Genomic DNA, 15,500 nt, shown 5'->3' with positions numbered 1-15,500 from the left:
AATGAAAATGTTAACCAGTTATTGCCAAAAATACTAACCCTTAGTTTCACAGTCTCCCACTACTGTGAGAAATTAATTTCTCCTTCATACCAAATGGGTGTAAGTGACAAACAAGAGAGCTGAGGCTGATTACTATGTTTGTCCTGTTTTATGCCAGTATAATTCCACTGATTTCAGTGGAATTATTTTTGCATAAAACTGGAGTAGTACGGTGGCATGCACGCTATTTTTCAAGGCAAGCAGCTGTCACTCAAATTCTGTAACCACACTAACTCTGAACTCCACACTCCCCTAAAACCAAGAATAATTTCTGGTCCCTGGAAACATTTGTAAATCAAGACTCCATCCCCTTCTGAATCCCAAGGAGTCAAATACATATCAGAATGAACCATAGGAAGCTTGTGCAGTCTAGCCAAGTTTAGCAATCAAAAGTTGGAGAAGCCTGTTTAGCAGCTTTCCGTAAGATATTAGAAAATAGTGTTCAGTGACCTCACTTTAAATCAGGGTTCCCAAACTTTTTGCCTGCATGACCCCATTTTGAGACAATGTTTGCTGTGACCCCAGACAGCAACAACGCAACACAGCAACTAAGGAATTCAAGGAATTTACACATTAAGTACATTATTTAATGCTCTAATGTGACACATAGACTTGCATGTTGCAGCACAGCTTCTCCAAGTCCAGTGGCATGATAGAAATTTCACATTTAATCTATGATGTAACATCAACAGAAGATCAATACTGAGACCTGATGGACACAAGTGAGCCGAATCCAGCTTCACACAAATATGTGCTCACGAATGGCACCATCAGTTTCAGAATATTCACACTTGGTAGGGAATCAGAACTCCAGGAGAGAAAGTTGGGGTTAAGTTCCTCACAAGAATCCACTGCAGGAAATTTCAATGAGCTATTTGATTTCAGCTGCTGGCAAATCCATGGCATCAGGCTTGCAGTGAAAGTGGTTTTGTACCGAATCCTAGTTTATCATGTCCAAGTTGGGGGAAAAGGATGCAAACTTTCCTTCATCTGGCTGAGATGCTTAGTCATCATCACCTGTGTGGGAGGCTGAATAATTTCATTGTCAGCCAGGAACTTGCAGCAGACACACAATGAGTTACAATGATTCTTTATCGAGTGCCAATAGTGTACTCAGGGTGGCATAAAAAGAAAATATGGGCTCTGCCTTAAGGTATTTACAATCAACTGCAGATTCCCATCTCAGAAAAGGCTAGCACAGGTTCCTACCAGCTCAGGCAGAGAGGATGCTCTGTTGATAAAGCTGCTGCCTACTGAAAAGGATCTTTTCTTCACAGCCAATATGTCCAGACCTGCTCCACAAATACTATGCCAGGAGGCAGCCATTTTACAAAAATGGTAGCCTCTGCACAACATGACCTCACATGCACTATATCCACGAGGCCACGATGTGTGGAGGCCGCCATTTTGTACGTCAAAACGTCAACCTCCTGGCATGGCATTTTTGGAGCAGGTCTGGAAACGTTTGGGGCAGACAGCACCCTCTCACACAACGAATCTGGTCTGTTGGACCCACGACCCTGTCTGCTGATAGCACAATGCCTATTGGGGTCGCAACCCACTGTTTGGGAACTGCTGATTTAAATTAAGAAGGTTTTGGATACTGAAGTCTCATATGAACTCTAATCATGTGCAAGATACTGTGTACAACTTCATATAGTTTAAACACATATATATACAATGCACACCTAAATTATTTTTGTAGGCTGATATTTAAAAAACCTGAACTCTTGAAATATAATGAATGATTTCCTAGCTCCACTGAACTGAATGGCAAAACTGCCAATGACTTCAGTGAGGCCAGGATTTCACCCAGGATTTCTGGATGATAAAAAACAACATTTTCAAGGAGCATATAATTTTTCTGGCATGTATTTTCACAAAAGAGAAGTGGATAACACAAAGTTATCCAAAGCAACAGGGATTCTTGTGAGGGACAAGTAAAAAATAAAATAAAAAGGATAGTTAGCATGAGCCAATGAGGGAGCATAGCTGAGTTACCGAAAACGTGTCTCAGGCACAACTAGAGAGAAGGATAAAAATCTGATCATAAAGGGGAAGATTGTGGTTCAAGAACCAAGAAGTGTGTGAAAACCAGCGAACTCCACTCTGATTGATCTTGTTTTATATGAGCTGTTGTCTCAGACAAACAAGAGGCCTTCAGCATATACATAAAAATGGAAGCGGTGGGCAGAGGAAAGTCTCTGATTATATGCAAAGAAAGAAGAAAACTCTCAAAGCATTGAAAATATTCATTTAATAAATTCTTCCCTTGAACGTACATATATTTTTTGTTTTTCCAAGCCTATAATAGAGACACTTAACAATTAAAAACCAGATTCTGCCACCCTTATATGCAGTTTCAGAGATTTTAAGGCCAGAAGGGAACAGAGACTCAACAGACCTGTCCTTTTGTACATAACAGGCCACAGAATTAATTCATATTAATTAGCTTAGTAGTATTGGTAGTTTATTACTCGAATGCTCCCATTGACTTTAATACTCAATGTACGTAATGGAGGCAGAACCTGGCCTTAAATTAAATTAAAAGGAGAGATGTGCAAACAATTCTATTCCAAATGCAATGCACTGTTCATAAAAATGAATGTATTTCCCATCATTTCTCCAGTTATGTGAGCCTCAATAAATAGTCCTAAATTTTAAATATGTACTTCTGGTTTTGAATAATTAAATTACAATAATATGACAAAGCCCTAGTTGTGGTGAATAAGAGATGCTGAATCTACCTAACTTGTTATTCTGACTTTCCATATTTTACAATGCATACAGGGTCATCCTGCTGCCAAATTTGCATTAGATAAATAGGTACATATACCTTATTATTTCAGTATGACTGTATGTTTATTATATAGGAAATACCTAAAATGCTACAAATACAGATGTAAAGTTATTTAGTTAACAAAGGCAAATGGCAATTTTTAGGCTGACCACTTTACTATTGATTTAATCTAACTTTTTAAAATAAATATTTGAAATCAATTTCTATTTTTTAAAATCTATTTGGTTTATAGCTACATCTGCTGGAAGAGAATGGGATTAGAAGGGAGTTTAGATAAATATATATTAAAAACTAGCAAACATCAATTTCCAACTCAGAAATGTAACTGCTTTTAATTCATTTCACTTTGCAAAGTGTCTAACTTTTGACATTTTTCACATGAGGAAATAACTTTCACCCCTGAATCAGAACATATTCTTTCATTATCCCAAACAGGTAAAGAGAAAATATTCTCTCATAAAACTAGAGATCTCAAAATTAACCTAAATAAAAGCCAACCACAAAGACAACCCTCCCTTCACCCAAAAACAATACAACCCCCTCTCCCCAACATTAACTGGAGAAGGAGAACAAAGGGGAGAACTTATGTTTGATGTAGATGTTGTCCAAAATATGTTATCATTATTTGCATTACAGTAGTACCCAGAGACCCCAACTGAGATCAGACTCCCACTGTGTTAGGCAATGTACACACATTCGGGGGGGGGGGGGGGGGCGGCGCGGGCTCCTCAAAGCATATACAGTCTAAGTCCCCGATCCTGCAATTGACCATACATAGTCATCTGATATTTAGTTACTTAGGAAAACAAAGAACAGATGTGGTTTGAGGGAGAAACAAAATATTACATGGTCTTTGTAAATAGATGACTTATAAGTCTACCAAACTTTGCAAGTGCTACCCCTTTTATTTCCCATTACTGAAAACAATAATTAACATATAGTGAGAAATAAAAAAATAGTCATTTCTTGGACAAAGTAGACAACGAGTTTTATTCCTCTCCTCTGCCTGGGGGCTTTCAGAGGCTCTGTCCTTTGCCCCCTCTCTCTTCTCCCTTTACATCCATACATTTGGGGGATCTAATCTGCTAACAGAATTTTTAACTGCCATCTTTACACTATGACTCACAGATTGACCTCTCCACTCCTAAAGTATCTTTCTCCATCCAATCCCATATGCTAGCCTCGCTTTGACATCTCCTCTTTCTGGAAGTCTTGCAGTCAAACCTGTACTTAACATCTTTCCTCACAAACACTCTCCACTACCCACATTCTCTGTCATGCTTAATAACCCCACCATTCTCAGTCCTCTAACCTGGGGGTCATTTTTGTTGACTCCTCTTTTGCCTTGCATATCCAGGCTGTGCCCAAATTTTGCCATATCATCCTCCAAGACTTGTCTAAGATCTATACATCTTTTCTGCTCAAACAGCCAAAACTCACCCAGCCCCTCATCACATTTTATCTTTTTTGTATCAGCTTCTTTTCTCTGGGCTCCCTATCACCCACATCTACCTATCCAGCCCGTACAAATTGCCGGTCAAATGACCCTTGTTAGAATCCCTAAGTTGACTGCATCACCATGTCAAATTCAAACTTCTTGTTCTCACCTGCAATTCCCTTCACAGCTCTCTGCTCGTCTTCATTTCTTCTCTTCTCTTTTATTGCATTGCCCCCCACCCTGCCTTGTCTGCTTCTCACAAAATCCTACCTCAGTATGTCCTTCCAAACTGTACTTTGTGACTGGAACTATGTCCCAGAGGACTTTGGCTGTTTGAATAGAAAAGTCATTAGCATCTTATCCTTCAAAACTCTCCTCAAGACCTATAAACATATTAGAAAATTAATGATGGCTTCAGGAGAGGATTGGGATAGTTGGCACTTCTTATATAAAGTATGTTAGAATAACTTTATTGAGAGAGCATTCAAAGGTTAGGAAATACCAGAATTAAGATTGTGCAAACTTAATTCAACTCCCTTGTGCATTATTATACAGTCTAACTATATGATCACACATGAGGTATGTGTGGTGAAAGTTGTTCTCTGTAGGACCCGAACTTGTTTGTGCTAAAAATGTGATAATGCATTTAAAGTCTGTACCATTATGCACATGCACACATTGTGCAAATAATGCAAAGGCAAACTTAATTCAGGCTTTTTCTAACTTAAGTGCTTGGCTCTGCAACCTCCACAAAAAAGGTAGCTTTTTGTAATTTCCTACGTTTTTAAAAAAGCAAACTGAAAAAACAAATACTATCATGTGGCATCTGCCAACACTCACATAGGTCCTCAGAAGGGTTGGCTGGGGATGGTACACATGCAGTCTGGTCAGCACCAGGACCTGAGAGAGGCACATGTTCAGTGAGGTTGGACTGTTCAGAAATTAGCTGCTACAATCAAAAAAGTCTCTACTAAGGACATGTGAACTGTGATTCTCCAATGGCTTATAATTTGGCCAAATTTGGGTGGATTTTCATGGGGCTAGCACAAAGCACAACCTGACTCAAAGACCACTCCCAGCCAAATTTGAAGTCCCTGCTCCAAAGCATGGGGGCATTAGAACTATTCAAAGAAATGGACAGAATTTAACATGGACAAAACAATGATTTTTCCCTGTCCTCCTTATTAGAGGCACCTGAACTGTATTGGCTGTCGTTTTCTAGAAAAATTCATCCTGAAGCAGAAATCCAGCATGTAAAATTTCACCCCCAAAGTTTTAAAAGTTATAAGCAACTGAAATCAGGGTTTTACAATGGACAACCTTAATAGGTGGTGCTACCTGCCCCAACTATAACCATATACATTCTCACATAAATGAATATACACTTATATATACCGGGGTTCTCAAACTGGGGGTTGGAACCCATCAGGGGGTCGCAAGGTTATTATATGGGGGGTCGCCAGCTGTCAACTCCACCCCAAACCCTACTTTGCTTCCAGCATTTATAATGGTGTTAAATATATAAACAAGTGTTTTTAATTTATAAGGGGGAGGGGTCGCACTCAGAGGCTTGCTATGTGAAAGGGGTCACCAGTACAATAGTTTGAGAACCACTGACTTTACACATATATGTTTATATAATATATACAATTGCATCTCTCTTCTTCCATGTTTTGTAGGTCACGGTTATACTGTAAGTTTTTGGGGGCATGGACTGTGTCTTTAAAAATGTTTATACAACACTTAGCGTAATGGAGCCTCAGTCCTGACTGGGACCTTGTGTGCCACCATGACTGAAATATTAAATAAAAGAAAACATTTTTTCAAGATTCAAATGCAAAGTATTATGTGGTCACAATATAACTGAGAAATTTGATGAAGCTAATGCCATAAACAGTAAATGAGGGAGAAAATATCTTTCTACTTACCATTGTCTTTACTCTTTAAAGAGATACTTAAATGTTCCACAAGGAAGTGAGGAAAGAAGACAGACAAAAAAATTATTTTCGTAGTCAGCCAGCTGAATTTACCTAGAATTCCTGGCAGCTCCTGCACAATGTGATAGATGAGAAGGTCCAGGCATTTTGACAGGTATTCATTGCCGCTTTGCTGCTCTTTTCCTGGTGTAGTCTTTCTGCTGTCTCTTTCAATGTACATCACCAATCTACAAATAAGCAAGTGCAAAAGATTACCTCTTGTGACAAAAAACTGATACTGTATCTCAAAATGCCACTGAGGCAAGCACTTCCAGATTTTTGTCTTTAAAAAAAGTTCATTTTAAAAACAACAACAAATGTTTCTATGGGGAACTACAGATAAACCAAATACAATTAGCCAAATTAAACTCTGGTGTAAGCAAGTACAACACTATTAGTCTAAATGGGGATATAGTGCTTACATGAGGAATGAATTGGCCCTTAAAAACTGAACAGGAGATTCTAACTTTAAACAGTTTATATTGAATTGTAATGCAAAAAAAATTGCTTAACCAAGGCAGCAAATTTTCAATTTATGTATCTAAATATAAATTTGAAAACCTACTTTTTAAGTACTTAAAAGAAGTGGTGTGATTTTCAGTGAAGCCACAAATCTCCCAAAGTTAATGACATATACAAGTACTCAGTACCACTGAAAATCAGGCCACATATGTGCACCATTGGACAAACAAAAATTTAAAAAACCAAGAGTCAGATTATGCCTGGCCACTGTATAGGTGTGCAACCTGTGGGGGAGAGCACAAGAAACTTCTGCCTCCTTGCATCCCAGCATTAGTGGCCAGGAACAACTGCAACCTCTGTTTGCTCCCTCCTAGCACCCCGGTAGTGAAAGCCACCAGAAAGGCCATAGCACTGATTTTCTTCCACAGCACTTGTTTATGGAGTTGGCTGCAGACACAGAGATGTGCACACCCTGTGCCATTCTAGGGAATGGTGCAGCAGGCATATATCCCTTGTGTCCCTGTGGGCTCCTTTTTCAGGCATGATCCCTCCCAGAGTTCATCCCCAACGTTGGCCAGGATCAGGATAGTCTCTTCCAGCATGCTCCAGTATAGGAGTATATTTAGCTGTAATAAATAATACTCAAGAAGCCAGAGTTAATGACATATATTTAAGACCAAATTTCTCTGTGGAGAGGAAAATGGACTGGATTAATCTACACATTTGTTACATATTAAATGTTTCAAATTCTTAATTTGTTCAGTCTAGAAATTATGACAGTGAGCTTTGAGTAAGAAATAGGATTGCCAATTTTAGTTGAATGTATTCCTGGAGATTTCCTCACGACATAATCTTTATAAAAGATTAATCTTTAATTCCTAGAGACTCCAGGCCAATCCTGGAGGGTTGGCAACCCTAGTAAGAAATTATTTTAAACTATAGTTTAGCAGTAGGTTTTTGGCATGCTGGCAGGGAAACATTAATTGCCAATGGACTGGATCTGTTCTCAGGATTTTTAAAAAGGACCATTTCCAGCTCTCTTAATCCATCCCCTTTCTTAGCCACTATTTTTAAAAAATAAATAAATAGATGTGACAGAGAGACCCCGTGGTGGTTCACTATTCTGTGCAGTCTGTATCAGCAATTCTTCTCAAGCCTGACAGACTCACTCTACGCCTATCATGCTACTGTCATAATCTGTATCTAAAAGATGTTATACATCATTTGAAAACTAATGACACACTGGTGATGAATATCATTGTAAAATGTATGTATTAACATTGTATAAGGAATTATGGATACTCACTGATACTATGCTTTTTTGAAGTCTGTGACCACACTAAGGGAGAAAGAGGTTTTCTCCCAGACAGGAGGGAAGGCAGCTACCTACCTGTCTCCAGTGTAAATTTAGCAAAAGATGTGACCAAAGTCAAAGAAAAGCACTTTCACAAGCAAGGTAGACAAAGCCATCAGGAAAGGAGTACTTGTGGCACCTTAGAGACTAACCAATTTATTTGAGCATAAGCTTTCGTGAGCTACAGCTCACTTCATCGGATGCATACTGTGGAAAATACAGAAGATGTTTTTATACACACAGACCATGAAAAAATGGGTGTTATCACTACAAAAGGTTTTTTCTCCCCCCACCCCACTCTCCTGCTGGTAATAGCTTAGCTAAAGTGATCACTCTCCTTACAATGTGTATAATAATCAATGTGGACACTACGGTGTTAATAAACGATGGTCACATAAACACCACCCTATACCGGAAACCTACTGACCGCTATTCCTACCTACATGCCTCCAGCTTTCACCCTGACCACACCGCACGATCCATTGTCTACAGCCAAGCTCTGCAATACAACCGCATTTGCTCCAACCCCTCAGACAGAGACAAACACCTACAAGATCTCAAATCAAGCATTCTTATAACTACAATACCCACCTGCGGAAGTGAAGAAACAGATTGATAGAGCCAGAAGAGTTCCCAGAAGTCACCTACTACAGGACAGGCCTAACAAAGAAAATAACAGAAGGCCACTAGCAGTCACCTTCAGCCCCCAATTAAACCCCCTCCAACGCATTATCAAGGATCTACAACCTATCCTGAAGGACGACCCAACACTCTCACAAATCCTGGGAGACAGGCCAGTCCTTGCCTACAAACAGCCCCCGAACCTGAAGCGAATACTCACCAGCAACCACATACCACACAACAGAACCATTAACCCAGGAACCTATCCTTGCAACAAAACCCGTTGCCAACTGTGCCCACATATCTATTCAGGGGACACCATCACAGGGCCTAATAACATCAGCCACACTATCAGAGGCTCGTTCACCTGCACATCTACCAATGTGATATATGCCATCATGTGCCAGCAATGCCCCTCTGCCATGTACGTTGGTCAAACTGGACAGTCTCTACATAAAAGAATAAATGGACACAAATCAGATGTCAAGAATTATAACATTCATAAACCAGACGGAGAACACTTCAATCTCTCTGGTCACTCAATTTCTGATCTCAAAGTGACTATCCTTCAACAAAAATACTTCGAAAACAGACTCCAACGAGAGACTGCTGAATTGGAATTAATTTGCAAATTGGATACAATTAACTTAGGCTTGAATAGAGACTGGGAATGGTTGATTCATTATAAAAAGTAGCCTATTTCCCCTTGTTTATTCCTCCCCCCCCCACCCCATTCCTCAGACGTTCTTGTTAAACCCTGGATTTGTGCTGGAAATAGCCCACCTTGATTATCATACACATTGTAAGGAGAGTGATCACTTTACATAAGCTATTACCAGCAGGAGAGTGGGGTGGGGGGAGAGAACCTTTTGTAGTGATAAACACCCATTTTTTCATGGTCTGTGTGTATAAAAACATCTTTTGTATTTTCCACAGTATGCATCCGATGAAGTGAGCTGTAGCTCACGAAAGCTTATGCTCAAATAAATTGGTTAGTCTCTAGGGTGCCACAAGTACTCCTTTTCTTTTTGCGAATACAGACTAACACGACTGTTACTCTGAAAGCCATCAGGAGAGCATGTGAGGAAATCTCATTGGGGGATGGAGACTGTGCCCCCAAGAAACCTTTCTGCTTCCTGAAGCAAGGTCAATGAACTTTGGGAAGATTAGATATAGACATATAGCTATATAGATATATAGAGGCGGGGGTGGGGGGGGGGGGGAGAAGCCATTTTGGCATCCTTCACCTGAAGGGACAAAGGAACTGAGCACTTTGAGGGGTACTGGCCAAAGAGTATGGTCAGCTATGCTGGAAGAGACTTGGTTAGAAACACTTCTTTGAAAAAGAGGGACTCAGGTGTTAGTCTTAGAATCATATTTTTACTTTTGTTCACTTGTAATCCTTTCTATCTTTAGTCCTTATACTTGGTATCACTTAAACCTATGTCTTTTTGTTTATTAAACTTGTTTTATTTTTAGTATAAACTAAGCCAGTGCTTTGATTAAACAGAGTGTTTGCTAACCCCAGTTAAGCTAATAAACTGCTGGTTACGCTTTCTAAGGGATCAGTGAACTTAACTTTTGTAAGTGTTTAGTGAGCACTACAAAGCAGATGGTTTAATGGAAATTTGGGACTGCGAGGGTGTTGGGGTCACCCTGCAAGGAGTAACCAAGGCTGGTGGAAGCCAGAATGAAGCTACTGTGCTTTGAGCATGCTGCTGGTGACAGGGCGCTGAATCAAGGCTGCACAGGATTACAGGGCAGACAGTGACATAATCTCTTACTGGTCTGGGCTGGACCCAAAGTGCCACATTAATACAGAAATTAAAATGTGTCCTTGTCTAGGATGATGAAAATAACTGGATTTAAACAACTTCTTGTGCAAGCATGTGGTATGTTAGGGCCCAGTCCTGCAAACCGCTATTCAGGCAGGAGAACAGTCCCATTATAAAATGGGATTATTCACTGGAATAAGAACTACTCACCTGAATAAAGAGTTTGCATGATTGGGCCCCTAAGCAATGATGAAACTGCATATTTTGAAATACAACGAAAACCTTTATTTTATGGTGTCTTATATGGGGGGAGTAGGAAGGAGAGAGAGAAATAAGTGATCCATTCAGTAACAATTTACTTTTTCTCACCACAGGAGCCCAAAGGCAGCAGATCCAGCTATACTTGCCAAAGGTTCTAGCTATTTTCCTTAGACTTGAGGTATGATTTATTCAATTATGGTCAATTTTGATGAAATATAATACATGTTAACTATTCAAAAGCCCATCTCATCAGTCAACTCCAACTTTCATTATATAATATGATATGTAGTTTTATTAGACATTTTCAGTTGCCTTGAATAATTAAAACAAAATAAATTAAAGTTGTTTAAATATGTTCTTTCACTGAGAGAGAATATGTTGAACCAAATATTAAGGATGAGAAACATGAGTATCATATTTTTCTTTAAACATTCTTGTAAATTTAGTTTGAGTGAGAGAGTAAGTTTAGAATTGTCTACACATTATCTAAACAAGCTGTTGAGTGAAGGCTAGCACAATAAGTTTGATATATACTTATATTTTAAGAAAGGAATTCTCTCTTGCAAAATCCAACATAAAGAGTGTTTGAGAAGCATCAGATGTGTGTTTACTTATTTTGGAGAAAGTGAAAAGTAAAAATACATGTAAAGCTCCTGAGTATGGCCAGCTCTCTCTCTTCATGTGCAAAACCTTCCCCTTTTCAAAGTTATGTTCTTCTCTCCCACAAAAAAGCCAAAGTTGACAATTGCTTCCAAAAAGGACCACAAGTATTTCTTTAAATTATTTGATAGCACTGATAGCAACTCAACAAAATCCTGCCAATTCCCACATAAGTACAGTCAGCTTTAGGGAAGTTTACTGTTCTAAAGCCCTATGCAAACATTCTCCCTCCCTCACAGTCATCCACAGAATAGGGTTGTCAACTTTCTAATTGCAGAAAACTGAATACCCCTTGCCTGTCCTGTGCCCAGGCCCCACCCCTTCTCCGATGCCCCACCCCTGCTCACTCCATCGCTTGCTCTCCCCCACCCTTGCTCATTTTCACCGTGCTTGGGCAGGAGGTTGGGGTGCAGAATGGGGTGAGAGCTCCAGCTGCGGATGCGGGCTCTGAGTGCAAGGGGGGTGGGTTGCGGGTGCAAGAGGGGGCTCCAGGCTGGGGTGGGAGGGGGTACGGGCTCTGGGGGTGCGGGCTCCAGAGTGGGTCCAGAAATTAGGGGTTCAGGATGTGGGAGGGGATGAGGGCTCCGGGCTGAAAAGAGGTTCGGGGTGCAGGGGGCACTCCAGGCTAGGGCCGAGGGGTTGGGAGTGTGGGAGGGGCTCAGAGCTGGGGCACGGGAGGGGGTGCGGGCTTCAGGCAGCCCCGGCATTTCCTGGATATGGAGGAAGTCCACGCAGCTCACAGAAAGCTATGGCATGTCCCTCTGGCTCTGAAGCGGAGGAGCAGCCAGGGGACTCAGCACACTGCTCCCGCCTGCAGGTGCTGCTCCTGCAGTTCCCACTGGCCAGGAACCCTGGCTAATGGGGGCTGTGGAGCTGGTGGTCAGGGTGGTGCCTGCAGGCGGGGGCAGGGCATGGAGCCGCCCTAGCCACCTCTCCCTGTCGGAGCCAGAGGGACATGCCATCCGCTTCCTGGGAGCCATGCGGAGCCAGGCACGGAGCCTGCCTGCCATGCTGCAGCCAGCCGGACTTTTAGCACAGCCGAGAACGGAGCTGCCAGGGTCCCTTTTTGACTGGGCATTCCAGTAGAAAACTGGACGCCTGGCAACCCTACCACAGAATGATTTACCAGAATGTTTTACTGTCCCAAATAAACACCTATTCTGTTTGTATGGCAACGTTGGGCCTACAAAAGTATCACACTTATTCCATGCATAACAAGTACATGTCTGCCATGCAGTCAAAGGGACACAAAGTGAACAAAGAAAGGCGAGAATTAATAAAATAGACATGGCATTAACAGTTAGGATGAATTAATCATTCTCTGAGAAGTTGGGCATGCAAATCAATTCAGCTTCCTGGCTATGTTTATGGTACATTGTGTCCTATCACTCCCTTGTAAGGCAACCTAAGGATTATACACAAAACAATCGAAGGTTTCAACCATTTTTCCAACACCACAACCTCATATTATTTATAAGTTCTTAATCACAAATAAATTATTCCCTTAAATTTTCTGTGTCTGAACAGAAAGATCAGTGATATAATTCTGGGTAAATTTATTTCCTAGGTTTAATGTAATAATAAATATTATGTTTTATGTACTCAAGGTACAAAAACAACAAACAAAGTAAGTATTTCCCTAGAAAACTGGTTCAACTTTCCAAAGAAACTATAATTTCTGGAGATCAAAGTTGTACGTTTTGGGGGGCAACTACATTATTAATAGTGGTCAATATTTTCAAAATTGGGTACCTAGAGATAGGTTCTTAGTCCAGTTATAGGCATCTACATAAATGGTCTGATTTTTAAAAGTTTTGAACATTTATCAGTTTTCACTGAAGGTTTCAAACAAACAAACAAAACCCCTCTCCTTTTTTTCCAACCTAAGGAAAGAACTCCACTCCAAGAGCAACTTTTTAGTGGATAAAATGAAGTGAAGGTAAATAATTTGGAAGACATTCACTAGAAACAAGGAACAATCCTTTTAAAATATAGAGTATGTAAAAACAAATAGACACGACAGCTCCGTATATTATCCAGAAAGGAAGTCAGATATTGTACTCTGATAGTCTAATAGGAATTTCAGTTTTAGGAATCTACTGTAGTTCTAGACTAATATGCAAGTCCGGTCAAACCTTTATCTCTTGTGCTGCAGGGGGAGATTTTGGATGCAGTGCAGCTGACATATGCTCCCAGAAAGGGAAAGTATGGAAATTATCTATAAACCCCCTGTTGGTATAGCAAATGAAATAAGCTCTCAACTGCTGAATATATTTCATAGCAGGAAAGTATGAGGTTTTTATGAATTTGAAAAAGTTTCAAATCTTACTTATTATTCACCTAGATAAAGAGACTTGACACAAAAACATGAAGAAATCTCACACTTAATACTTTTTGTTACCAGATAAGAATAATACAAAATAAAAGGAGTTAAGATGAAACTAAGGACAGTCTTAAAAGTGAGGTACATGAATGGCAGCCCTAAGCGCTGAAAACCTGCCCATATCCTGCGGACACAACTTATGTGGTACTGAAATAATTTGGTGGCAAGCAGCACTTTTCTGCAGGGTGGATAAATCAGCACAGTGAAAGTGAATCTAAACCAGAGCAGAAAATAGATTTCATTAACTAAGACTGGGATTTTCAAATACGTTTAATATTTATGCAACCAGCTCCCATCATGTTCAATGGGAGTTGGTGCATAACTGCAGTAGGCCTCTTTGAAAACCCCAGCCTCATTTCTCAGTAATAATTTTTATAGAGCAATCACAGATCCACCCAGTGCAATAGATGGCAAGTCATAGTGGCCTAACGGGAGTGCTCTGACCTGGCAGGTAGTCTACATTGCCATTTAAAAGAGTCCGGCAATGACTCCCAGACCTTGTCTTACTGTTTTGGAGGGCATGCTTTGTAATACTCACTGAGGGCCCTGCAGCCAATTAGGAGTTGCACTGACAGGTTCTCTCAGAGTTATTTCTATTTCCCTAGGTAAGAACTTCAAGAACGGGGATTGTAAAGGAGTGGGAAACAAGGATATTTTCCTAACTCTTTCAGGACCAGAGAAATAATCTTTTTCCAATAAGGAAATATAAAGTTGCACCAGATTTCCTTCACATCACATATACAAGGAGAGTTTTTAAATCACAGTTTCTGATATTATTCTTATATCTTTTACTAATAGGAATTGCACGTCCATTTCACTTGGGTGAAATGCACCCTTGTGCATACAGTCAGCACAAAGCCTATGCACCAGTTAATACCTCTTACATCCTCAAAAATCAGGCTTAGGTGCAATTTAAGGTATGATGGCCTTACCAGGCAGCATGAGGCTGTGAGGCAGGACTTGGAATCCAGTGCACACCCCTAGGTTGCCCTGTTTCAAGAGTCAGCCAATAGGCTGGACCTCAAAGAAGAGGGCTTTCAATAGGTAGTCTTGGTCTCTGCAACAGGCTCTTGGGTTGGCTAGCTAGGGCTGGATGGCTCTATGATGGCATGAAGAGTGATGGACCTAGAATAATTCTGTTGGCATTCTGAAGAGTTTGAGGATCTATGCAGTCAGTTTATGCAATAATCTTTCTTGACAGTCAATAAACCTAACAAAACCTGTGCTCATTTGTCAGGTTTATTGACTGTCATGTTTGGGATTTGAGCAGTGAAAAGGGTGAAGGCAAGTAACAGAGGGAACACTGAGGACCTTCCCCTTTTTCACTGCTACCAGGACAGTTTGACTTGACACATTATCCTGCTATGGAATTTATACAGTTGCGACTGACTGGCCAACAATACAAGATGCCTTTATTTGTCATCACAGACCACTGCCATTCACAAGTGGTGCACAGGGCTGCACATTGCACATAGTGGAATTTTGTCCTTAATATTCAGTTTCCTTTCTTTATATCTCCATTACTTTCATTTTCAGGTAATATACTGTATGCTCCCTGCTACAATACACTGAGTTTACCAACACTGAGCAACCATAAGTAATTTGCACCTACCAGCAATTTTTAATGATTTTACCACGATTAGTGAGGCAAAATATTTTCAATAGGAAAATTCAATATTTTTACATTATATGCTGCAATTCTGCTCAGACTTACATTTTTAATATTTAAAC

General features: G+C 40.3%; 1 protein-coding gene across 14 annotated transcripts in view; it reads right to left on the bottom strand.

The window, feature by feature from the left end:
• Positions 1 to 15,500, bottom strand: part of ULK4 (unc-51 like kinase 4) — a 395,815-nt gene that overhangs the window by 252,996 nt on the left and 127,319 nt on the right. For 9 of the 14 annotated variants that reach the window (XM_043540762.1, XM_043540761.1, XM_043540768.1 and 6 more), the window contains one exon: positions 6,308 to 6,441. In XM_043540762.1, coding sequence (XP_043396697.1) covers positions 6,308 to 6,441 — 134 coding nt within the window. Of the gene's footprint in view, positions 1 to 5,117; positions 5,178 to 6,307; positions 6,442 to 15,500 lie in introns of all 14 variants that reach the window. The other 5 variants (XM_037890225.2, XM_043540763.1, XM_043540765.1 and 2 more) reach the window with 1 other exon arrangement.

The sequence above is a fragment of the Chelonia mydas genome, chromosome 2, assembly GCF_015237465.2.
Source record: "Chelonia mydas isolate rCheMyd1 chromosome 2, rCheMyd1.pri.v2, whole genome shotgun sequence".
In the NCBI taxonomy this organism is placed as follows: Eukaryota; Metazoa; Chordata; order Testudines; family Cheloniidae; genus Chelonia; species Chelonia mydas.
This window is presented reverse-complemented; position numbering and strand designations above follow the sequence as displayed.